The sequence below is a fragment of the Octopus sinensis genome, linkage group LG20 (genome assembly GCF_006345805.1).
Source record: "Octopus sinensis linkage group LG20, ASM634580v1, whole genome shotgun sequence".
Classification (NCBI taxonomy): Eukaryota; Metazoa; Mollusca; class Cephalopoda; order Octopoda; family Octopodidae; genus Octopus; species Octopus sinensis.
Window position 1 is genome coordinate 24,652,191 of NC_043016.1, and position 26,504 is coordinate 24,678,694.

The following is a 26,504-nucleotide window of genomic DNA, read 5'->3' on the forward strand; positions in this document are numbered from 1 at the left end:
TGAAACCAAATGGTTAGCATAATGAACTTGTATTAAATGCAACTACACTTGTGTTTTTGGCATTGAGTAAACACAACATAGTGCAATATGTCTCCCATATAACACATTTTAGAGCTGTTGACAAACACTTCACACCAACTGGCTGACACATTCCTTAAGCATTGAATGTATTATTTAAAAGCAACCATAACCAAGGTTTTTTTTTTCTTCCCACTCGCTATCTTTTTTAAAAAGGTGTTGTTGTATGTACAGCTGATGACAAATAGAATGAAAACAGTTTGAAATATAACACAAACAAAATAAACCAACAAACAACATCAATGAACTAAGCTTTACTTTATTTATTTATTCAGTGACTGTATGATGTAGCAATCACTGGAAAGATCCAATAATTACATCCGACAGAAGGCATGACTGACCTTGGATAAAACTGAACCACCACTGGGTGGTGTAGAGAACATGAATTATCAAGAAAAAGATTTTTAAGGAAAAAAAAAAAAATAACATAAGAGTAGTAATAGTAATAATTGTAATTGTAATAATAAATATAAAGACAAGTTGGGATGAGGGAGATAGGGATGTGCAAAATAAAAGATTTAGATTGAAAAATCTATCATCTATTTGTTACAGATTGAGTTTAAAAAAAAATGTTGCTAAAAAACCCTTATAAATACTGTCAGTCTAGTTATGAGAGCATTTTTGAGGAGAATAAGCCAACAACAGAGCAAATGTAGTCAGTCAAGTGTGTGTGTGTTTTGTGTGTGTATGTGTTATATATATATATATATCTATATATATAAATATATATATAGATAGACAAACATATAGATGTAAACCAGAGCAGCACTGAATGCACAACACTCCAATCGATGTACCCATAAGAATTGCTGGATATAATCATATATACAGAAAAGAAAATCAATCTCATCTAAAACGTAACAAGCATCATGACAGACTATTAGATTTTTTAGTTTATTTATTATTTTTCAGTTTTTTTCGTATTTTTTCATTTGTTATATTTAATTTATAGTCAGAAAATTTAGCTCTCCCCACTTCCATGCTAAGCCACCCAGCACATACCATCATCATTCAGATGCTCATTCAGTCTGATCATCCACCCAATAAATACCATTTGATGGTAATTAGTACAAGCATATACTGTTATTAGTAAATATCTTAACACTAATTTATGCTTCTAAGGGGAGAACCACTTTGCAGCTTAAGATACTCTGAAATTTAAACTAGAAATATTTTCTGCATGACCTAAATGAGGAAAAAAAAAAAATTTTTTTAATGATTTTCTCAAACATAATTTAATTAAATAACTAGCTGGGAGAATCAGGACAGTTAATTGAAAGAAAGAAAGAAAGAAGTTATTATAACATCCTGTTCAAACTGAACTTTCTAAAATGTTTGCAGAATCACAATGTAATCAACTCATCATAAAGCTTGAATGAGGTAGCAAGAAAGAAAAAAACCACTTTAACCGGTCACGAGATCATAAAAAAAGATCTCTGAATTGCACAGCACGGAAGACAAAAATGCACAACTTAAATATTAATAGCAAGATGATCCAAACAATATTTCTGAGTTGTAGTAAAAGAAATGGAGCAAATAATAATAATTATTATTATAATAATAATAATAATAATAATAATGAAGGACAAACTATATTCTCAGTAATTCATTCACATTGACTGAAGGTTACTCTATTAATGCTAACAGTGCCAGGAGAGTTTTATAGCATTTGTGGAGAGATTCAGTAAACGAATTACTTTAGACACTTCCAAATTTATTATTATTTTATTTGTTTCTTTTATCCTTTAGAAAAAAAAAATAGATGCATTAAAAAAAACAAAAGCATGTTATGTGTATGTGTGTGTGTGTGTGTGTCCCTTCTCTCCATTTGTCTATATCCATGAGTAAATGGGTGCCTGATATTGAGCGCTGATTAGTTGGGGTGGGGGTGGGGGGAAGAAAGATAAATACACAAAAAATCCCAAAACATTGTAAACATGGCAAATAAATAAAATGAAAGCTCAAAGTGAAGAGAAAGCCCCTAAACGACCACCTCTAACACTGACTATCACTCTCACCTTGTAATAAATATGAACGAAACATGGCTGTATTTCTTCCTTGCCTCTATGCTCTGCTGTTAACTCAAGTCTCTTAAACTATTGATATCCAGTTATACATCACCAGGAAATACTGTGTATGTATGTTGTATATATGTTTTGTGTGCGTGTGTAATGGAATAGCAATAGGAAAAAAAAAAAACCTTATATAGCAAAAAAGTTATTTGCTACAATGACAAAATACATGGCATTGTTGTTACATAATAGTTTTATATTTAGTTTTTATTTCAGAGATATTATTTAACTTTGTTAAAGTATCATTTACAAGGTTCTTAAGAGTTCTCTAGAATGAGAGATTAGCTCTTGCTTATTCTTTAATTTAGAAATGCCGTATTTTTTTTTTTTTGCTTTTTCGTTTGGAGTGGGGGAAAGGGGCAAGGACTGGGGGATTACCATAACTTTTCATGGAATTTATATAGGGAAGAGACAAAAATGTTAAAATTGTTATTAATTTCATTTTTTAAAATCTTTCTCTAAGTTATTTACATTTTATAACTATAATTTATACACAGTGAGTACATGAGTTACCAAACATGTTGAAAGGTCGCTGTGCTCTAGTAATTAAGGCTGTACACTTTACAGACGGGGCAGCACCTGACATGGCACAAATCTACAGGTAAATCACAAGAAAAGCCATATAACAATGGATGGAAATTTTGATGTTTGCAATAAATTAGAAACAAATAATATAATAAAAATGGTTGCACATTCAGAAGACTGATCAGGTTTAGGGTACTCAACTTAAAGGGCTTTGTGTCTGAATTCACCCCTCATTTAATCCTACTCCAAATATAACACAATCACGAAAGGTGGGGCGGGGAGAGGGTCTCGAAACAAGAACAATTTCCTTATCGTTCACTGGTGGTGAGCATTGTTTCCTCATAAAGAAAAGATTCATTGCATTTTATTTCGTGTCATCACATTGTATCTCCATTTACAGTCTCAACAGATTATCTTTTATGTATTTTCGGGATCTTCAGTGTTAGTAACTCTTAGTTTAGTAAAGGAAATAAAGGAAAAGTAAAAAAAAAAAACCATGAATGCAAACAAACTACTCAAGGAGACCTCTTTTGTGCAAAATGTGGGGGAAATACACCAAACATATCACTCATTTTGTGGACTATTTCCCCTTCAATTCACAAAATAAGGAAACCTACTGAGTGGTCCGTGTTACTCAGCTGACATCTATGGATACGACCATTTCACTTAATTCCCTGCTGGCCATTTTAACACCAAATTGATATGTACAAATACCAGCAGTGAAATAAACTTTGGGAATACAGTGTAAACTATTCACATGCAAAATGCATTCATCTTAGATTACTGGAGTGCAGCACCTCAATGTTTTAAGGAAATTTAAGAAGGGAACAGACTGTTTCTTGCAAATAAGAAACAAGCTTTTTTTAGTTTGGAGTGCCCTTACCAAAACAACACAACAAACAAAGAAACAAACAGCCAACCACTCCAGTAAGTCAAATATATATTATATATATATATATAATATATATATATTTCTCTACAATGACAAACACAGAATATTTGCTATAAGATGAACCGTAGTTAATTTAACTATAAAACTAATATTATAAAGAGAGAAGTTGAAGAGCTTTAATTGAAGTATAAAGCTAATAGCATAAAGAGTCTAAATGGTTTCATTTATTAAAAACATTTTTATTTTAATTATTATGATATAACTGCCTCATGGTAGCAGTTTACTGTCAGAAATAAATTGCATACTTATAGGGCTGTTTCCCAACCACATAGTTCAAGATCCAATCCCAATGCATGGGCATGTGTCTTCTATTAGTCTTGGGCTGACCAAAGCCTTCCGAGTGGATTTGGGAGATGGAAACTGAAAGAAGCCTGCCATATATGTGTGTGTGTATGTGTGTTTGTAAATGTCTTGACATCACATGATAGTTGTAAATGAGTGTCATCGTCATGCAAGGTGTCCTTCGCTTCCAATATCCTGTGAAAAACATATGATCATGGGAAAATAATGCTTTACTTGGAAACAGGTGAGGGTTGGTGATAGGAAGGGCATCCATATGATCTGTGTATGTATGTGTGTGCAGATAAAAAATATTGGCAATGTAATAAGTAAACTTGAGTGCTGCTGCTGTTCATGATAGATGTGATTGTACATGGAACTGACAGACTGTCTTATGTGGTCAACTACGTCTTCTTTTTACACAATCACAATTGACTATTTTGTTTCTTCTTCTTCAAGTGCAACCATTTACAAAAACATGAATGTGAATCTCTTAAGCATCATACACTCAGAATTTCAGAGTTTTTAAATATTGTTGGGGTGGGGAGAAATTAATAATAATAATAAAGCTAACTGCTTTCTTATTTTTTTTTCTTTAGTGAAATGTGACAGCACAAAGGGAGAGATGAAGCCATAACTTTGAACACTGTTATGGCACCGAGATCAAACCTGTTGGTTCTCGGCAGCATTGTTCTTTTTCTTTTTCTCTATGTTAGTCAAACTTATTGGAACATAGATAAAGAAAAAAAAATGATATTGAAATCAAAAGGAATGAAGAAGAAATATATAAGAAAACAGATGAAAAGAAAAAGTAGGAAAAAGAGAAAGAAATAGAGTCACCCATATTGTATAGATGACATGATCTGACATGAGCTGGGTGAAGAGATGTCCAACTGAGCAGTAAGAGAAGGGATTGTGGTGGTGGTGGTGGTGGTGGTTGTGGTAGTAGTAGTGGAATAGGAGTAAACATTAGCTATATGATGTAGCATATAAAAGAAGTAAGCTGGGTGGGGTGGCATGCTATACACATAGGCTGGCTGTACAAGACAAACTGACATCAAAAAGGCCGATTTGACAATTGGTCTGAACTTGCAGTTCTGCTTCGGATACTAAGGTCGCCTATAGATCGACGATTTTCCTGCAATTAAAAAGCAGAAAAAAGAAAAATTTGAGTTTTAAGTAATATTTTTATGGAAAAACATCAAAATGGAAAAAAAGAGGGAGAGGGTGTAAGAGAGAGAACAGTTCAGATGAAATTTTTTTTTTAATACTTGTGTTAAGACCAAGTAGTTTTGTGAGAAGTTTACAAAAGAAAGGAGTATCTAGTTTGGCATATTATAGGTGGAACTGCAGTGCCTATAATTTTCCTAACTCAAACATTAGCACTGCTGAGACTACATCTCAATATATTTCAGACTTTTAAACCTTATTTAGCTCTTTAGCGTTCAGATTACTCAAATGTAATGCTTATTTATTCACATTGTTCTGAATTAATAATGTATTTACTCACAGCTTTGAGATTTTGATGACATGACTGTTTATTTTTAGAATGACATTGTAGGACAGATGTGAGTGACCAGATATGGCCAGTTTGAATGTTAATCTGGTGGAATATTTTGACTGGATATGGCCAGTTTAAATGCTTACATTATAAAAGGACAATGAACAGTAAATTTAAAATTGCAATATTAAAATCTATTCTGCTCAACAATCTGTTAATTCTCAATCGTTTATTCAGAAAAGAAACTTCATTTCAGGATTATTTAAAAAGCCCATCAGCAGTGCTTTACTATCAGCATCAAATCAATACTTCTCTCTTATAGAATGAGAGTTGTTCTTGTTATCACATGAGCTGAATGAGTAAGGAACAGACATAATTTCCTACAAGAGTTCCTATATTCATTGAGGGATTGAGTGAAAGAAGTCAGTGTATAAGAGTTAAATTACTTTAGTAATTAGTATTTATCATTGTTTTATGAGAATATTGGCTAGTAGAGAATGTAGGGACAGTACAATTCAAATATTATGGAGTGTTGGCTATAAATTTGGCAGTAAACCAAATAATATGTTTTCTCTGTAAAGTGTTTATCCAAAACAAAGCCATTGTTGCTACAAGACCTTTACCTCTGGAATCCTAATTCAATTGAATAACCTGGTGGTGACCATGTTTGATGGCACTGATCACCTGATCATAAGTTCAATTCCCTGCAGTCTGATGTGTCCTTGAGCAAGATACTTTATTTCATGTTACTCCAGTCCACTCAGCTGGTAAAAGTGAGTTGTATCTGTATATCAAAGGGCCAGTCTTGTTATGTGCTACACTGAATCTCCTTTAGAACTACAATAAAGGTACACATGTCTGTGGAGTACTCAGCCACTTGCACATTAACTTCACAAGCAGGTTGTTCCATTGATTGAATCAACTGGAGCACTTGTCGTAACAAACAGAGCGCTAATTAGTTATAGTAATATATCATGGGAAGTATACAATACTATCATATGAATGTTACATCTTTGTTTCCATTTAAAAAAAAATTACATTCACACTTGGGGCTATATTTGATTGATATACAGTTTTGTCAGTTTTTGTAGAAGGAAAAAAACTATAAAGTGATTGGCATTTGGAAGGGCATCTATTCTAAAAACCTTGCCAAATCAGGCCTCACCAGTGTTGGAGCCATGTAAAAAGCACTCAATCCACTCTGGTTCCTGGAGAGCAATAAACACTTCTGAATTTCTCCCTCACAATTTCTTTTGCTTTCTTCAATTAATTAAAGTTGAGTAATCCTCTCAAACTGAATTCAATATCCTTGAATTAACTTAAAACCCTAAAGTTCCCAGGCTGAATTAAAATCATAAAAGAACAGAAAAAGTAAAGAAATATACATGGAGTTATTTAGATTTAAAAAAAAAATGTCTGTTCCGATTACAGCAAAAGTCTAAATGTCAAGCATGGGTTTGTACTAAAGCACTGCTAGTTTTTAAACCATTTTATTGACGAGTTACCAAAAATTCTGATGTCAGGCATATGTCACAAGGAAATCCAAATATACAAAACTTCTCACACTGCTGTCAAAATATGGAGAATATGTAGAACATGAGAATTGTCAGCCTAAACCAACTACAAAACTAAAATCTGACATACTGAAATGAGAGTCATACATTGCTTAAATTAATCCTTCCTCTCATAAATGTTTTTTGCTTACAATAAATCCATTGATTAGTTGGGTTTTTTTTAGGTCCCCCCCCCCACCAAATCAATTAAAAAATACCCAATGAGAATAATTAGAAAAACAAAATAGTAATTATTGATAAAGTGAACAAATAAAATTAAGTAAAACATACTACACAATCTGAAAGTGTGGCTGACTCTGCAACTTAAAAAGAATTCAAAGAAAAATTAGTCAAACCTTACACTTAATTTATCTTTACTGCTTGTGGGGAGTACTGACAAGGAGCTTGCTCTTTTCATACTGCAAAATAAAAATAAGTACAAGATAAAATACTGGAAAAAGAATAAAAACTGACACTGAAAACCACCCCAAAATTTCAACAACAATGAAATTAGTACTAACGAAAAACAAAGTGGTGTGTTAGTTGAACGATAAAAACAAATCTCTATATTGCAATTTCTATATGTAGCATCATTCATAAAGAATGCAACAGAGAGGAAGAGGAGAAGGAGGACGAAAAGAGAGAGAGAGTAAGAAATATAATTTCAAAAAAAGGAGAACTAAATGTGTGAATTTATTTTTATAAACTGAAATTATTGATATTAAATCAATTGCATACATCTTTACAGTTGGCAGGCATTTTTCTTTTCTTTATGTTTATTTCAATTAAATGCTTACCTAGCTATGAATATGACATTTACTATTACTTTAGTACTCGAGATGTTAACATACAAGTGTAGCATCATCAGATGTTCATTTTGTAGTAAACATACTTGATATATTATATCACAAAACACTAATAATTAGCTTATAAATCAGCATTGGGCCAGAGATGTTTTCGGGAAGGCACATTGGATTTAATTAACCCTTCATATTTCACTGGTTTATCAAATTTCACCTAATGAAGCTGATCTCTTGTAAAATTTGGAGTAACCCTAAAAACAATTTGCATTTCAGGACTAATGTGAAGCTAAATGACAGGAACAGATCACCAAGTCAGACTATATATTAGTCAGCCTGCTAGAGACAGAAGCTAAATTTTCCTCCAACACGCACCCTACCACCTTGAAAAAGAGACTCATCAGATAATGTAGTCATAGTGGTTAGGATATTGCATCTACAATCTTGCAATCATAGCTTCAATTCTTGGACTGGGCTGAATGTAGTGTGTTCTTGAGCAAAACAATTTCATGTTGTTCCTGTCCACTCAGCTGTAACTCTGTGATAACTGGCATCCTATTCAAAGGGAATGTTGTGATCTCAGTCACTTGTATGCCGGGAAAACCAAGTAATTGACCCCATAAGTCCTGGGATTTGAGACAATAACATCCAAGGACTGATAATGAGGATGAAGCAAAGAATGTGTTGGCCGTCAATCAAGTTCTGTTAATTGAGGCTAACTACAACCAAGCAACAATGAATGATGTTTCTAGATATAAATTTTTAAAAAAAAATTATTATCCACTGTTCCTTAATTTAACAATTTGAAAGTACAGTTAACTTGGCAAAAATAAGTAATGAGACATTATGAACTCAACATTTAGTCTAGTTCTGCCTCTACAGCTTTTCACACTCAATGATTTCTGACAGTGATAGAAAGTCATTGATTCAAGTGACAAAATGGCTTTGATATTTCATTAACCAAAAGAGGATGATGATGATGATAATGGTTAAAATAATTTCTTATTAGACACCAGAGTTAAAATTTGGGGAAAGAGAACAGCTGCTTATATTATTTCACTACATGACTTGTACTTCATTTTACCACCACCACCCTAGGAAAGTTGGCCTTGGTGGAATTAGAACTCAGAATGTAAAGAGTCAGAATAATGTGCTGATTTCTTGTGAAACATAATTCCTCAAAGTTATAAAATAATAAACATTTTAATGGTTTCCTAATGATGAGGTTTCAGTCAGGATATTGCTCCAAGTTCCCTGTTATCAGCAACAATCAGGAAGCTGCAATGAGAAATTTGTGCCTTTTCCAGTTTAATATTGGTTTCAAATTTTGGCACAAGGTGAGCCATTTTGGGGGAAGGGCTAAGTTGATTAGATTGACCCCAGTACTCAACTGGTACTTATTTTATCAATCCCAAAAGGATGAAAGGCAAAGCCAACCTTGGCAGAATTTGAACTCAACATGCTGGGCAAAATGCTTAGCAGTATTTCATCCATCTTTAAGTTCTAACGATTCTGCCCAGCTGGCTGCCTTACAGTAGTTTAATATTTGTGTTTATTATTTCTTTTATGATGTCAAATCATGTAAAAGTAACGTCTACAGAAGAAGTAAGTTCATGTCCCACAGGCAGCCTGTGAAATATACATTGGTTGGTTGATTACAGTGAAACAGAGTGGGTTTTTAAAACTAATGTATTCATCACTGGTTAAAAATCAGGTAAATATTTATTATAAAAAAACAGAATCAATCAAAACTATATAAATACAACATAGTAGTGCATCTCTGAGAGCATATCAATCTTGTTAAATAAAATGGACAGTAATTTTTCTCAATGCAAAGATTATTAGTTTTTGAAATGAAAGGCAAAAACAATGATAATGATAAATAAACGATTTTTTAAAAAGTATTTTTCCAGAACATAAGATGCTGTCAAACTGTGTACTTTGTTGAAGGTAATTAATTAAATTGCTAAATTCTTAATTTAGAATAAGACATACATACACACAAACACACACATTTATGTACATACATATGTGTGTATATATTATGTGTATATGTGAGTACATATATAAATGTATATGTATATATCTATATGTGCATGTATGTATGGTGAGTGTTGTTAAATATTGTTTATGAGGTATTTCACATTTTTTCTTTTCTTTTGAAGACAAAAAAAAATGGAAGGAATAAAGAGGAAGACAATCAGGATGGGTGTGGCAGTCTGGAGAAGCAGGTTTTTGTGAAAGTGGATGCAATCAAATCACAAAATGCACAAAAAATGGGAACAACAATGTAAATAATAACAGCAACAACAACTACAACCACAACAACAAGGCATTCCGATCAAACTGCCAAATATTAAGAACAAAACTGAAGTTAAAAAAGTAAATTTTTTTCTTTTAGAAGACATGTAAAAGCTAAGGTAAAATTATATTAAGATGCCAATGTCCATTGTAATTCTCTCTTTTTTCTTTTTTTAAGTAAGGCTCAAAGTTTGGCCTGCAGGAAACTTATAAAAAAATTTGTTTTAATTAATTTACTTAACTGGACATATTTTAATCTTTTCTAAATCTCCGAAACAACTAAAATCATTAATTCTTTATGAAACAGAAATATTAAAATAATATTTCTTAAGTTGAAATTTCAGTATTTTAAGAAATATATAATGTTTGAGATTATAGAATCTTACAGACAGAATTTTGTAACGGTTCATGGATTTGATGGTCATTTGCATTCAATTATGACTTGTACTTAAATTTATATTCTTTAAATGGTTATCAAAAAGCCATCATTATTACATTCAAAATTCAAAGAAAACAATAATATCTATTCCTTTTTCAGTTTAAGAAAATTAAATAAAAAAAAATCAAATAACTCAAGAACATTAAGATTTTAATTCTTAAACATGAATACAACTTTTTTCTCATCAGTGACAACATAATTCTAGTTATAAAATCTCATGAATTTAAATAAAGAAAATTTAATACTATATTTTAAACTATATATATATATATATATAATTTTTTGATGAGGTGAATAACTGCTTTAATTAAAAAAATGACCTGAAATCTACATTAATAAATGTATTTAAAAAAATACAGAGATATAGAAAGCCAGATCTTAAAATTATAAAGATGAAATACTATGCAGCCTAACTTAACTGGAAATGCATTTTAATTTTCTTGCAGAAGAAAGAAATGTAAAATGAAAAACATGCTTTTATATTGAAAACAAACTACAGATTAATTGTCAAACTTCATGTAACTACAGACCCAAGAGTATCAAAACATGTGCGTCTGTCTGTCTGTATATTCGTGTGCGTGTGTGTGTGTGTGCGAGTGTGTATATATACATATATATATCCATTCCTAAAACTCTCGAGAATGATGATCATACATTTCCATGATAAGTATAAAAGTTTAATAATAAATGGCAGTGGATTGGTCCAGCCAGTATAGCTTGTGTCCATTAAAAATGGATAAAGGCATATTGCTGCTGCTGCTGCTGCTGTGTTTATTCATTTATTATTTTATTTATTATTTATTTTTTGCTGTGTGAGTTGTTATTGTGGCTGCACCTCAGCTATTTTTAAAAAATGCAAAAAAAAAAAAATCATCCAAAACAATATACTGAAATCAATATCTTTTATAATTCTTCTGTTCCCTTTAAAATGAAGCTTCTACCCTGATTATATACTTTATTCTTTTTTTTTTTTTTAAATAAAATTAAATAAAAAAACAAGGCTGATAACAGCTGACTAGTGTCATAAAATATTAAAGTAAAAGACAGAATGTTTGTATATTATTATAGTATGCTGAACCTTTGAAACTAAACAGTTAATCACAGACTCACACACACTTATACAGTTTAGGCACATGTTTGGAATTAAAATTTTATCCAAGTGGAAAGACCAAGTTATTAACAATTAACTGAATGAAAATGGTTGTTGTTTTACGTCGCTGATATTTATATTAAATGAAAATAAAATCTAAAACAACTATAAATGGCTCTCAGTTTCTAATATGTATTCTTCATTAGCATAATTTCATAAAATAACGGTGGTGGTGGTGGTGATGAAGATTGCCGTTTGCTTAACTATAAATTTTAGATAAATGTGAAATCAGTGACAAATTGAAAATAGTAAAATAATTTTCAATAGAAAATTTGTGAACAATGGAAATAAGTTATTTTAGCAATTAAAAGAATAAAATAATTAAGATAGACTGCTATTTTACATATAATATATATGTAAAGCTTTAATATTTTAAGAAAACATTTCTTATTTTACAAACAAAAAGGAATGGGCCTGATATATATCTCAACAAAATTTGATGCCATTTTAATATCAATTATGATGCATATAAATGTCATATAATGAAAATTAAGTTAATCACAAATTCTGAAGGATAGTATTTAAACAGGACAGCAGTTAGTATAAAGGGAAAGCAAATTATTTGTTTTTTCTAAACTGTAGCGCTTTTGAAATGGGTTGATCAGTGCGGGATAAACAAATGGGTTATACGAACAATATCTTTCAAACTAGCTTATATGTGTGAAACAGGGAAAAGTTATTAAAAAAAAAAAAACAGGTGGGGGAGGTTGGATGAACTGAGTTATTGGGTTGGTTAGCAGATTCATAAAGACTATCAGGATATTTTTTTTATTATAGTGTTTTTGTTTTTGTTTTTCATCATTCTCCTCACCTTGGAGCGTAAGGGACAAGAAGAGAGTCCAAATTGCTGGATTAAACAAGAAAGGAACAAAATTAGTATGATTAATTTTCAAAACTATCAGGATCTAATTACACTTTTTTTTTTTTTGCTAAAATACTCGGAGTAAATCATTACAAATATAATTCAAACATGACTGCTCTGTGTATTGAAACCATCCCATGCATAACCACTGCATATGACAGGAAAGCAACAATTTAAGAATCCAACAATCCTTCAGAAATGATGGTTCTTGGCATTGAATGTGGAACATCAGATGTGCTTTTATAGGCATGAGTGCACATAGATGATATAGTTTTATAACATACTGTAGCAGGAACAGTAATTCTTCATACTATATTGTATTAACCACTGAAACACAATCTGACCCAAAGGAAAAAGTTCTTTTCTAATATGACATTATTTCAAAATAAACTCTAGTTCTATTCAAATTAAGATCGTTTTCAAATACATTTGTCTACTGAAAGAATGTGTTTAATTATAGCTTGTTAGAATGATTACCAACATTACCTTTGGGAATTGCAGATGCATTATAATACAATACAAATAGACAATATTTAGAAATGAGCAGCAGGTTTAGGACTGAATTAATGACATACAGCATAAATAATGGGGGAATGTTTAACTGAGAAGAATGTTATTTGTAATTAGATTTGAATTGGGAGGGGGGACAAAAAAACAATGAAAGAAAGAGAAAGTTTGAGTAAATCGGAGAATAATTATACCTGTAAAGTCTCAAAATATAGTTTTACTATATGTTAGGTATCTTAATTTGAATATCAAATATTTAGGGAGGTGATAAGAGATAGGACATACTTATCAATAAGATATATTTTATGAAAAGAGATTAAATAGGATAGAAAATTTTAAAAAGTAAATCATAATAATAATAATAAATGTGTGTGATTAAGAGTGTGAATGTGTGTAGGTCTACACATCCAGATGGAAATATCAAATATATGAAAATATTCATATTTGTATAAAATTTAATTTAGAAGTATATATAATCTTCCTCATGTAAAGTCATTAAAAAAGGAATTTGCAGTATACCATACTTTTAAAGATAAAATTATAAGAACATTGGTGAACTTTGCAAATTCTAAATTTAGCAAAATAATAATTTACAAATCTACTCACTATTTATAAACCAAATGTTTATTATATTTGTGTATAAGAGTAAAGTTGTAAATATAATAATGCACTGACAATTTTATAGAATGAAAGGCATGAAACTGAAATAATTATAGTGTAAAAAAACCTACAACTAAAATAATTAAGCAAACTAATTAAATCTCCTAACTTATTAGTAATGTTATAAATAAACTATATATAACAATTTTAATTACATGAATCCAAAATGTAAACTATACTAGACGTATAACACTGCATCTATTAATGTCACATTTCATGTCTAAAAATGTAGGTTTATTAGTCATATTTGTTTTGTTTTGTTTTTTTCTTTCTGAAGAATAAACCTCAAAAATTCAGCTTATATTTTGTCTTTCCTCTTATTCAAATATTTTACTTATGCTTAGAGATGGTCAAATATTTTTTTTAAATGTCATGTACAAGTATCAGATAAAAAAAGAAAAAGAAAAAAGTAAATAGCTTTAAGATTATTGCTCAAGGACAAAACTTAGAAACATATTTCAGAACTACAGTACAAAATACACATGTTCTATGTGTAAATGTAGATGTAACGGATACGAGTAAAAGAATCAAAAGTGAGTAGAGCTGCCTGTGTCATCTAGTACATTTTAAAAATACAATATTCAACAGCAATCAGATGTTTACAGGAGATGGCTTTAAGAAATGTTTCACACACACATACATGCACTCTCACATACACACATGCACACACTAAATAGTTCTAGACTTTTCATTTATCCAATGAAGCTGAATTTAATTATTACATACCATCAACCAATAAGTACCATACAAAAATAAAACCAACCAAAGAAATATTGCTCAATGAAAATGCCAAGAAAATCAACATGTTTATAATCTTCTAAAAGTCATGAATAATAAATTAACAAAAAATAAAAAAATAAAAATTGTGTAACACTAAGAATTTCAGAAACCAATTAATCATTTAAAACAAAGAAATCAAAGATGAAATTTTTCATGAGTCAAAATAAATCTTAAAATAGCTTAATATACATTTTCTATATATGGACATAAATTCTGGAAGGTAGCATGCCTTTCATTCTAAGAGTTAGCCAAATACATTTATTTATTTAAAATTTTAATCTATTGTAGGTCATTAGAGAATACGCAGGTAGTTCAAGTGTGATTCTAAATGAAAACATATTTCTTTAAAAATGGCCATTGGTTTCCTTTTCCTTGATTGTGTCAGACAAGGAAATGCTGCCAATTTTGGTTCTTAGTGAAATGCTTTTATTAGGAATACGTTTATACAAAGTAATCTACATCTGAACTATTTGTTTGTGTGTGTTTTTATGTATGGACTAACTAATTACAAAATCTCAAGGAAAACTATTGCCACAAACAATTTCATGATATCAACTAAAAGAAATCCATGCAATAACCCTGGGACACACCCCATAAAAAAAAAGTAAACAAAAAAAAGAAGAAGAAAAAAAACAGTACTATCCACCCATCCAATAAAGTATACATGGAGATAAATTTGAATTTTTTAAAATATTTTGTCAGTCTCTTTGTAATAACCTTAACAAAATTGTTGAAATTAATTTTAATTTGGCAATTCAAATGAATAATTTTTTTTGTTTTATAGTGAGTACATTTGGAACTGTTTGGCCCAAACTGATTATTCATATACTCAGTTCTTACATATAGCACCTAAATATTCTTTAGAGATTTTCAATCTGTACGAGTATGCGCCATTACACACACTCACACCCACACACACACACAGATTTTTTAAATAATATTAAAAACTGGTGGCAATAATTATTAGAGCAACAGTAGTAGTAGTAGTAGTAGTAGCAGCAGCAGCAGCAGTAGCAGCAGCAGCAGCAGCAGCAAGCTACTAGAAGACTCATCCTTACCTGCCAGGTGTGTCAGAATCTCCAAATCCTCTGCCTTTCAGTTTCTGGACCAGTTTAGCACTGCTACGCCTTATGGAAGCTCTCAGTTTGGAAAATGAGCCACTGCGCTTAAGTTTCCCACTCTGATGAGGTTAATTTAAATGTGTGAGGAGCCATATTCAAGGAGGAACATGCCAAGAGTGGTGAGAGGGGACATGGTGATCACTACATTGACAACAACATTTACATTTTTTTTCCATATTTTTCTTTTTTTTTTTCTTTAAAAGTTACGTATTTTTCTCAGTAAATAAATTTGGTTATGGCAGATGAAAAATGGACAGACTGACTCTTGTGTATGTAATTTAGTGCTTCAGCCGTGACATACAACACACACATACTTTAACAAATAATGTGCAAGCGGAGTTAGTTGTTAAGGTAACAAAGCTTTTTAAAAAGCTAGCTTTAAAATGAATTTTTTTCTCTCTTTATATTCAGAGTAATTTTGTAGGGTTAAAATTTATATTTCATTGTATGAATTATTCTAAACATTTTTTTTTAAATATGGGAATATTTGAAAAAAATTATCATCCCCTCTAACCACTTAAAACACAAAATATAATCTTTTAAAAGTCATGCATCAAAAAACATTAAAAAACGTAAAACACAATATATATATTTAAACTCATGCTACAACATGTCTAATAGTAGTTATTATATGTAAACTAACAGTGTGCTTAAGTAATCAAAGTTATATTTTACTACTGAAAATTCTTTAATTAAAAAAAAAAAAAAAAAAATTCTTCAAAACTAGTTTTGGCAGAACTTCAAAGCACATGATTTAGGACTGTGGAACAGGCAGGTACTAAACCAAAGTTAAGTTGAGCACTTTTTAACAGCACTTTCCAAGGTAATAAAATTATTTTGGGTCACTGCTGTAACTGTTTATTGTAATGTGAATCTAATATGCTGAACACAAACTTTTAAGTTTTTATCGTTTAGACACCCTTAAATATACATACAGGAATACATATACACAGACTTACACATCATTATTTTACATGCTTTTTCTCTCTGACATAGCTGGACAAGTTGTCACATTGTCTTCAAACCCACCTACTTTGGGTGTTGTATATTTCTTAATATACAACACATTTTATCATCCACTAGAGATTGTTCTCTGCAAAGAAGGCCAAAGAGTCTCCACTCACCTACATCAGTTCATTTGTTTGCTATTTCTGCTCTGTTGAGGGCAGAGTAGCTGGTGATACAGTTTGTGGAGTCTTTGGCATGGTTTCAGTGGTTAAATATGATGCCCTTCCTATTACCTACAGCTTTATAAAATATGTTAGGTGGATTTTATCATGCTTCCTGCATCAGAGGTGTTGTCTTACGAGGAGAGCTAAAGAGTCACTTAACTCTGTATTAATTCATATTCAGAGTTACTACTCTTCTCAACAAGTTGCTTGCAATGTAATACCTTGTAGATCTGATGTTTCATTTGTACGGTAAGGGAAGGAGTGGGTATTAGGTACCAAATACAGGGATGTGATGGCAATCTTATGTGACCTTTTATAAAGGTTATTGCCATTAGATGAAAGAAATAGAGAGGATGGGGTTGCAAAAATATCCTCAGCTTCTGAGAGTGGGAGTGTCTCCACAGAAATAAACAGGGGCATATTGAAAAGTTCTCAAAAGATTTTGAGGAGTTAAGAGAGAATTATGTTTGGTGGTGTGGGCAAGTGGTTATACCATCCCAAAACACATAAATAGCCCATGTTCATAAGAGAAAGGACAGAGACAGAAAAGAGAAATAGAAAGAATAAGAGAGAAGGGAAATGTATGAGAGACAGATATGATTTAAATATAAAAAATTAAAAATTCTTTTCAAAGACGAGGGTTTGAGTTATTATTAGGGAGTGTCTCACTCCTGATCTTAAAATGACACGGTGCTTAATAAATATTATTCCACACTACCTAATAGTGTTGAGTACTTCTTTGCACTTAGTATTTCATATATACTGTCATCCATTACACAAATATGTGCAATCACACACAGACAAATGTGTGTATCTTTATGTATACCTATATACATACATATACACACCATATATACATGTGTGTATGTACACGTGTGTATACACACACACACGGTATACACAAACACACACTTCATACACACACACACACATGCACACCATTCTTTAATGTTACATAATATGCAACATTTTGTTCTAGCGGGTTGAAAAAAATCCTACAAAGTTTGCAAAATTTTAATTACAAACAACAAAAAGAAAACAAAAGAAAATACTTAATGCAAGCTAACACAACCTTAAAGTTAGCCCAAACAAAGAGGCAGAGAGTAAATAGCTGAATTTGTGCGAAATTAGTTAATTGCACCAACATTGAACAACTGTACTTGGGTGTACAGGAATGCATGCACAAGGAAGTGTTTCAAGTTGCATGTTTGTATGTGTGTGCACATGTGTATATAAATATACATGGAAAGAGATAAGTGCTGGGTTTACACAAATTGAAAAGTGCTCAAATGTCTTTTTTTTGTAAACAAGAATGGGAAATATTCGTAGAAATATGGATGACAATCAGGATACAAACACCATCCTCTGCAAAATGACCTGCTAAACATCGATTGGCTGCTTTTACTACCTGGTAGTGATGTTTTATGGTAGGTTCTTTTTATGTGTTTTAAATTACACATTTTTTATATTAATCTTCTTTTAATGATGGACCAACAATAGGACTGTTGAGCGAGATTGGTCTAATTCTAAATATTTTTGTAATACTCTTTAATATGGATACAAAACCTTACTTTTGATTTGTTAGGAGATATAATGCTACTGTTTGATTCAACTAGCTAGAGAGCATGTGCACATGTCTATAAACATATACACGTTTGTTTGGCCTTAACTCTAGATAAATATCTGTGTTTTTAATCAAGTTTTTCTTTTTTTTTTTTGGAAAAAATCTATAAACTGAACAATTTAAGAATGAAAAAGAAAAAAAAATATCAACAGAAAAAAATCCCCAAATATTTTACCCTTGTGTACAAAATAGAAAACAAAGAGGAGAAACTTTTGTTGGCAACTCTACAGTATAAGAAAGTAAAAAATAATACATGCATATATAATAAATTAAGCTAAAATACCAACAGCATTTGCATAAAAAGCAGCCATGAAAATAGCAAAAAAAAATTTTAAAAAACATAAATATGTATATATAGCTAAAGTCATGAACATATAAGTTGATTTTTAATTTAATAGCTAAATTAGAAATTTCAAATGAAATATGTAAAAAAAAAAGTTTGTTGTTTAACCAACTAAATACAACATTTGAAGAAATATTTTACAACCATAACTAAAAAACACTTTGGGGAGGTTATTATGAAGAACATTGTCTTTTGTAAATTGCATTAGTATGATGTATGAGTTATAGTGTTATATTTTAAAGTACAATATTTAAAAAAAAATAAATTTAGTTGAATATCTTTATACCAAAGACATATATTTTGTCTCACAGTTATGAAATACAGAAAGGGTTTCGATGCTACCAGTAAATATATACAGATTTACTTAGTTACCAATAATGAACAATCCCTTTTGAAATGGTATGCTTAGTCTTATGATTTTTGTTGTTCATCAAAGTGAGAGACAATTTGGAGAAAAACGTGTCCAACATCTTGTACATTTGAAATATAATAAAATTTCTAGTTTGATAGGTCTTTCAACTGAATGAACTATGAGATTTAGTTACTACATGGAGCATGTACTCTTCTGTTAGTTTGTACATATTGTAGTAAAGCAGCCAGTTAGATTTGGAGTACTTGTTAGTAATTTCTCTGAAAGGAATACTCATTACACGAATCATTCTCTTGATAATCTTTTGTTGATTCTAACTTCCAGATTATTTTGGAATAAAGACTGAAGTTAATTTTGCTTCCCAAACAAATTCCAAACATTTAATGCAATTAGCATTCTTTAATAATCAGCTTTCATTTTTTTTTTTTTTTTTTTTATTAAATACTGTCAATATTTCCTCCAATCATCAGTAGGAGAAAAGTCACAAAGTTTTCACATACACAGAGTTAAATCAGAAAACTGTTGTTTCATACAGTCAAACACCTGAGTAAATTAAACAGAAATTTCTACCAATTTTTAATTTATAGAAAATAGTGCCCTGAATTTATCATTTTATCATTATTTCCATTTAAACTATTTTTTAAAAAACTATATACAAGGCATTTACCAAGGATCATTTGTTACATTATACACTCATTAAGAATTTTGAGCGTAAGTCAGGTAAGGTGTATATGAAAAATATTTTACAAAAATATCAAAGCCTTTTTATTTTTAGTTAAAATATACTTAAATATTTGTACTTAAACCAATGTTTTAATTACTTTAAAAATTACTAAAGTTATATCTCAGTCCAACTAGGAATACAGCAACATCAAAGTCAACAATGTCTAAATACATACACACACAAACACTAAGAGATTGTTCCAAAACTATATTAGTTGAAATACTAATCAGCATTTCTTTGCTTCATACAATTAGTAATTGCACATTCCTTTGAAAATGAAGTAATACAGGCTATATAACAGAATACATCAATTAGTAAGAACATTTGGTAAAACAGAGAAAAGATAATTAGAATAAATGATTGAATGAATATGAGTTGCCATGTTAACAGATTACTTGATGTTTTTGGCTTTTCTACTAGGTGTTTTTGTAACTATTGAAACTTGTCAACTAAGCTCCTTATACAGAACTGAAAGTAAGAAAACTAATATGAAATCACACACTTGCCTATAACCTATAAATTTTTGATCTGCTTATACATACATACACACACACACATTATATATATATATATATATATATATATATATATTCACATACACATATGTATATATAAGAGAATAACATTTCATGGCTTTTGTTACTTTCCTTCAAAATTTCAAGTTTTAAGAATTTCTGAGAAATAAATTTATCATATTTAAAAACATAAATGTGTCAAAGAGACAATTTCAAAATTTCATATTGAAGTCAAACATTTTAAAGCATTTGTCATGGAAAAATACTCATTATACTGTTGAGCAAGAGTTGCCAGCCAAAGAATGAAATCTAGACATATATCAACATGCACAAATACAGTGTATCAATCCTCATTGGAAGGGTACATGCATATTAAGGAAGGGTAAAATTATGTACAAGAACCATCCTAAAGAAATATTGAATATGAGTACAGAGTCTTCAGTGATTTCCAGGGCAACAGATTCAAGCAAGAAGATCATTTGAAGAGAGAAAAAGAATTGGAGGAGAGAAGAGAGTAGAACATGAAGAAAAGAATAAAAAGGTGGTTGAAAAATAAGGGAGTAAAAAAGCAGTTTGTTTATAAAAGAAAATTATTTAAACTGATAGGATTTTAAGAGGGTAAGAATATTTCGACAGAAAAGAGGTAAGGAAAAAAATTATGATGAGAAGCTCTATATAGATCAAAAGTTCTAAGGTATGATTGGAAGCTTCATGTCAAAGGAGGAGACGGATAATGAAGCAATGCACTTTTTTTTTTTTGTTAAATAAGTATGAGTTAGTAATTTTTACTAAAATATGCAGGAATGTTAAGGTCAAAAAATAATAATGAAAAAAAGATTAATAAAATAACAATTTTAAAATAATTAAATGGATAAGTTAATAAAATAAAGACAGCAGGAAACATATCGAAGCAGATTTGGATTTTAAGTATGGTCTGCCTGTAAATCCACAGATTAATTCATTAGGGAATGAAGCCCTGCCACTGGCAATCACTAAAGACAACAAAAAAAAATCTAGGATACATTCCAACAGGCCAGTCATGAAAGTGTTTATAAAAGAAACAAAATAATATGTATAGCAGGGGTAAATGTATTAATTTTTTTAAAGCAAAAGAAACTCACAAGAAAGCAAGTTTATAATTGCCACAAATTAAGATTAATTCCTGAAAAAGAGAGAGAGAGAGAGAGAGAGAGAAAGAGAGAGAGAGAGAGAGAGAGAGAGAGAGAGAAAGAGAGAGAGAAAGAGAGAGAGAGAGAGGCAAAATTAAAAAAAGCAGTAAATGGCAGCTGACTGAGAAGCAACAACCATGTAGAATTAATTTATCATTAATTATATCTGTAACGCTAACAATATCTACTTCCTCCTTCAATGACATCTATGTTGGAATGTGTCCACTTTTTCTGTACTCATACTCACCCCTTCCCATGACCAATTCATAGTGATACTCACTTCATCACCATCACCACTTCTCTCATATGAGACACTATCCGTTGAGTTTCGACGATTACGATCTCTGCTTTGAGAACGTTTCTTGTCTTTTGGGGACTGGCCCTTAGAATAGTCACTGCATAGAACTTCACTTATTTTGGGCTGCCTGACTCCATCCAGACCCTAACAGGAAACCAAAGAAATGCCAATAAAAAAAAAAAAAAGGAAGAAAAAGAAATGAGGGAGGGTAAGGATTTTTCAGAGCCAGTATGATGATTTCGAGTGCCAAGGTTGATTTACATTTAATATGTTTTTCAGTTCTGTATTTAAGTGATGAGGAATTATGTACATTATTTACATTTGATGGATATTTGTCCTCATTTTGTTTGTTGTTAATACATTTCAGCTGAAACGTTGTGTTAACAACAAACAAGATGAGGACAAATATCTGTCAAATGTAAATAATGTAAATAAGTAAGTTTCCAGTCAATACTTTCACACTGGCCCACAGAACTAGCTATGTATTATGCTGTGAGGCCCATGATAACATGTATAAACCAGGGTACTGATATTAACTAAACACTAAGAAAATAAAATGAGGAGGAAGTGATGGAAAATAAAAATAAAGCTTAGAAATAAAACTGAATTGTATGATAAAAGAATAAAGTGCAGTGCACACATGCTTTTGACAATACCTAGCAACATCACCACCTATATATTCCAAACTTCTCTAGTAAAAGAATTAAAGGTCACTAAAAACTGAAATCCCAAATCTTGAATTATGCAATATGGATTAAAAAAACCCCAAAAAAACCCTTTCTCCAGTTTGCCATGTACTTAAGTGCATGCATATTATGCGCAGGAATGTGTGTCAGTGTGTATGTGTGTTTAAGATAGAAAGCCCAAATGCAAACCCTAAAATGGTTTATATTCAGTTATTAAAAAAAACTTCAAATCAAAAAGTCAGTTCTATTTGATAAACACACAAACAAAGAAGCATTAAAATTTCAGTGGTGATAAGAAAATATAAAACGAAATAATAATAATTTCACATTTTGGCATAAGGCCAGTAATTCTGGGTAGGGGTAAGTTAATTATATCAACCCTAATGCTCAACTGGTACTTATTTTATTGACCCTGAAAGGATGAAAAGCATCAGCAGTATTTGAACTCAGAATGTAAAGACAGACAAAATGCTGCTAAGCATTTTGCCTGGCATGTTAACAATTCTGGCAGTTTGCCACTTTATTTATTAATAATAATAATAATAATAATAATTAGGTTGTGAAATCGAGTAGCTATATAAAAATACAAATTTTATCACATTTTAGAATGTATTTCATGAGCTACTAGTTTATTATAATAAGAGTCCTGAATTTAATCATCTAATATTATGTAAACTGTAGTAATACAGAAATAGCAATTGCATAAAAGGAATTATGTAGGTATAGTCATCACATGACATATGATACCTTATTACGTAAATAAAGACAGGTGAATATTTTAGGTGAGTGATAAATTTATTTAAAACAAAAACAAACAAACAATAGTAGTTAAGTTTTTAAACAATTTAACTATATTTGCTAAACAACATGTAACTTTCACTAGAAAAATAAAGACCATGATAACTGAATAAGTTGTGTTTGGCCTATATATTTGGTTGAAGACTAACACAATGAAAGAAATAAATAAATATAAATCAAATGGAAGGTAGTAAAATAAATAATTTATGTCTACTTTAAACTGCAGTTTGACAATGTTTTCATTTCACTATTTGTTTTATGTGTGTGTGTGTATATATATATAGCCTCCTCTAAATTAAAAGCAGTTACAAATATATATCAAAGATTTCATAGAAACTGCAAAAAGCATTACATGCCCTATATATATATATATATATATATATATATATAGCAAATGCAGGCTAGTAAATGTTGCTTATGTGTGTGACAAGTACACACACCTGTGTAGAGAAGCTTTGGTATTTTACTTTATATATATCTTCTGCTAAGAATGTGATGAAGAAAGCTGTAAGATAGATATATAAAAGCTGTAATATAGATAATTTGAAATCAAAACTAAACATAGTAGAGTAGCATCTAATACTTACACTTTTCTTTGACTGTAGAGCACACTCTTCTAAGGTCTCAGCTGCTTCATATTTTCCTTGTTTACGATAGAGTGCTCCTAAGTTCTTCAGAGTAGTAGTCACAGTTGGACTGCAAAATTTCAAGAAAAGAACACACATGCATATATATATACATATTTTGAAATACAGCTTTGTTGGATATGGTCATTAATATAAATTATTACATCAAATGCTAAATAGACAGACCAGAGTTCTGATATCGTAATTCAGAAATATTTGGAAATTTTGAATCCTTGTTAGTTAGTTATTCAAATGGTAAATAGCATTTTAAAAAATTGCTGTATGATACTTTTATAAGTTCTAAATTTGTTACAATAAGTGATTTGATAAACAATGAAATAATTCAGAATAAATTTAAAACATTAGTAAATATTATGAGTTACTTAAATTAAGTGTTAAGATTATGATTTTTTTTCCTTTTTTTGTTTTTGCATTAGGCATATCAAGTCATATGCTAGTAAAGCTAAGCATCTTGGCAATAGTTAAAATACAAAACCAACAAAGGGAATGTAGACATGTTAGCCAGAAGCCAAGTATCTGGTACATTATTTTGTCAACACATCCACAAACAATAAAAATATCCTAAAATTAATTCCAGTATTAATAAAATCAATATTAGCCATTGTAATAAATCCAATTACACAGCTACTCTTCTTTCACTCACAAGATTAAGTCTTATGCTAAAGAAAAAAGATATTTTCACCACTGATTTTAACAAAATTTAAATTAAATTTATCTTGCTTTTAATTTGCTCTTTAAATTGCAGAAAGTTCAACATATCACTGATTAATGTGTGTGAGTATATATATATATAATTTGGATAATATGCATGTATATACATAATCTAGCTCAGATGATTGTAAAAATGTGTACTGACAACTTCCAGAGGAAGTTGCTCTAATAACACAAATAGCATAACATTCACACATACATTACTTTACATAATCAAAAATATATATTTGCTATTTTATCATTTAGACAAAACACAAAAACTAAATAAATAAATAAAAGCTACTATGACAATTATTTTTGCAGTAAGAAACTATATAAGAAACTTGTATTATATAAGAATTTGTATCAATTTGTGAGCAACTATAATATTAAGAAGATGAGTAAATAGTTAGTTTCTAAATGTAAAACAACTTACCTCTTATCACTGTGATAAAATAGTGAAACAGAAATTAACCTACAAACATTTTTTTATTTGTTTATTTATGGTATTCAAAACAAATTCATAATTAAAAAATATTCTACAACTAAATACGAGAGCTTAATGAAATGTAGACAACTTTCTCAAGACCATCTATAAGTGATTATGATAAATGAGACATAAAGTGAAAGTAAGAGAATAAAAGCAGAAGTTTTCAGAGTTCTAGAATGGAATTACATGGGAAGCCCTGCAACACATTGCATAATAAGAGCTCCATGTGAAGACTAGGACAAGTAAGTTTGGTTTGAGTTCACTCAAGATCTATCAATAGGAATTGAACTCTTCACTGCTAGCTACTAATAAACCCACTGAATAGTTCAGTGTTGCCTGCAGCCACAACAGAGAGATGCACTTTCATGTGGTGCCAGATTATAACGTAAGAAAATGCTGTTTGAAAGAAAACTTTTATTGGCATGGGTACGGCACTTTGTTGGCAACAGGATTTGAACTTCTGACCTTCTGAGTACTAGTTCTGACTTTTGAAAATGGAATAGTAATGAAACAAAAGCAAAAACAGCAAAAATATAAATGAAGGAAATTACAATTATGAAGTGTGGACACTATATATGGATCAGTAAGAATGATGTGCAGTTAAAATAGGGGGGGTATGTGTTTTATTGAATATGATGCGATGAAGACAGGGTGATAGAAATAAGTTTAGATATAGTGGAAAAGAAGAATAAAGAATAATATCTGAGCCTGAAAACAAAAAGATCAAGTTCAGAAAGTTTTATAAAGAGTACATAAATAAAATCTGCCTCCACTAAGAGGTCTTTGCTTAAACATTTTCATTTTGGTTTTTCCATGCTGGTATGAATGGAATGGCTCTGCAAATTCAAACATGTCAAAGATTGTTGGAGAAGGTGTCTATGGATGCACATTCTAATGTGAACAATTGCCCAATAAAAGAAAATCTAAAGAGATAACCTTAATTAGATGAAGAAATTTTAGAGATTGCTAAACTGTCTACAGAAAGCCAAGTCCATAATGAAAACAGAAAAGAGACTCTTCACTCCATTTCCCATTCTCTTACAACTAATGCATACATGCATACTTCTTCCATTAAACTAATCATCTGTAATAAACTAACAATATATATACTACATAACCAACCTCACACTCAATGTCATAAATAATAAAGGTACTTAGGTATACAATTATTGTTTTTGTTGCTATCATTGTTGTCAATAATGTAACATAAAAATATATTTCAAACTATTAAAAAGAACTAAGCAATTGACATTTATCCATGCAAACCACTCATGCATGTCACATCCTTTATTTGGTCAAGAAAAGGTTTCAAATTTAAGAGTGATTCCAAGCTCTGTCCCTCCCACTATAATAAATATAAGTTATTTGAAAAACTCTCAGCATAAACTATTTGTTATC

General features: G+C 30.4%; 1 protein-coding gene across 26 annotated transcripts in view; it reads right to left on the reverse strand.

Moving 5' to 3' along the window:
• Positions 1-2,395: 2,395 nt before the first annotated feature.
• LOC115222519 (kinesin light chain) overlaps positions 2,396-26,504 on the reverse strand; it is a 123,027-nt gene continuing 98,918 nt past the window's right edge. For 13 of the 26 annotated variants that reach the window (XM_036511655.1, XM_036511651.1, XM_036511646.1 and 10 more), the window contains 7 exons: positions 25,053-25,091; positions 23,867-23,975; positions 21,745-21,939; positions 15,518-15,639; positions 12,462-12,497; positions 7,322-7,379; positions 2,396-5,044 (listed from right to left, as the gene is read on the reverse strand). In XM_036511655.1, the coding sequence (XP_036367548.1) occupies positions 4,964-5,044; positions 7,322-7,379; positions 12,462-12,497; positions 15,518-15,639; positions 21,745-21,939; positions 23,867-23,975; positions 25,053-25,091 (640 nt within the window). In that variant the 3' untranslated portion in view covers positions 2,396-4,963. The remainder of the gene's footprint in view (positions 5,045-7,321; positions 7,380-12,461; positions 12,498-15,517; positions 15,640-21,744; positions 21,940-23,866; positions 23,976-25,052; positions 25,092-26,504) is intronic. The other 13 variants (XM_036511639.1, XM_036511636.1, XM_036511645.1 and 10 more) reach the window with 9 other exon arrangements.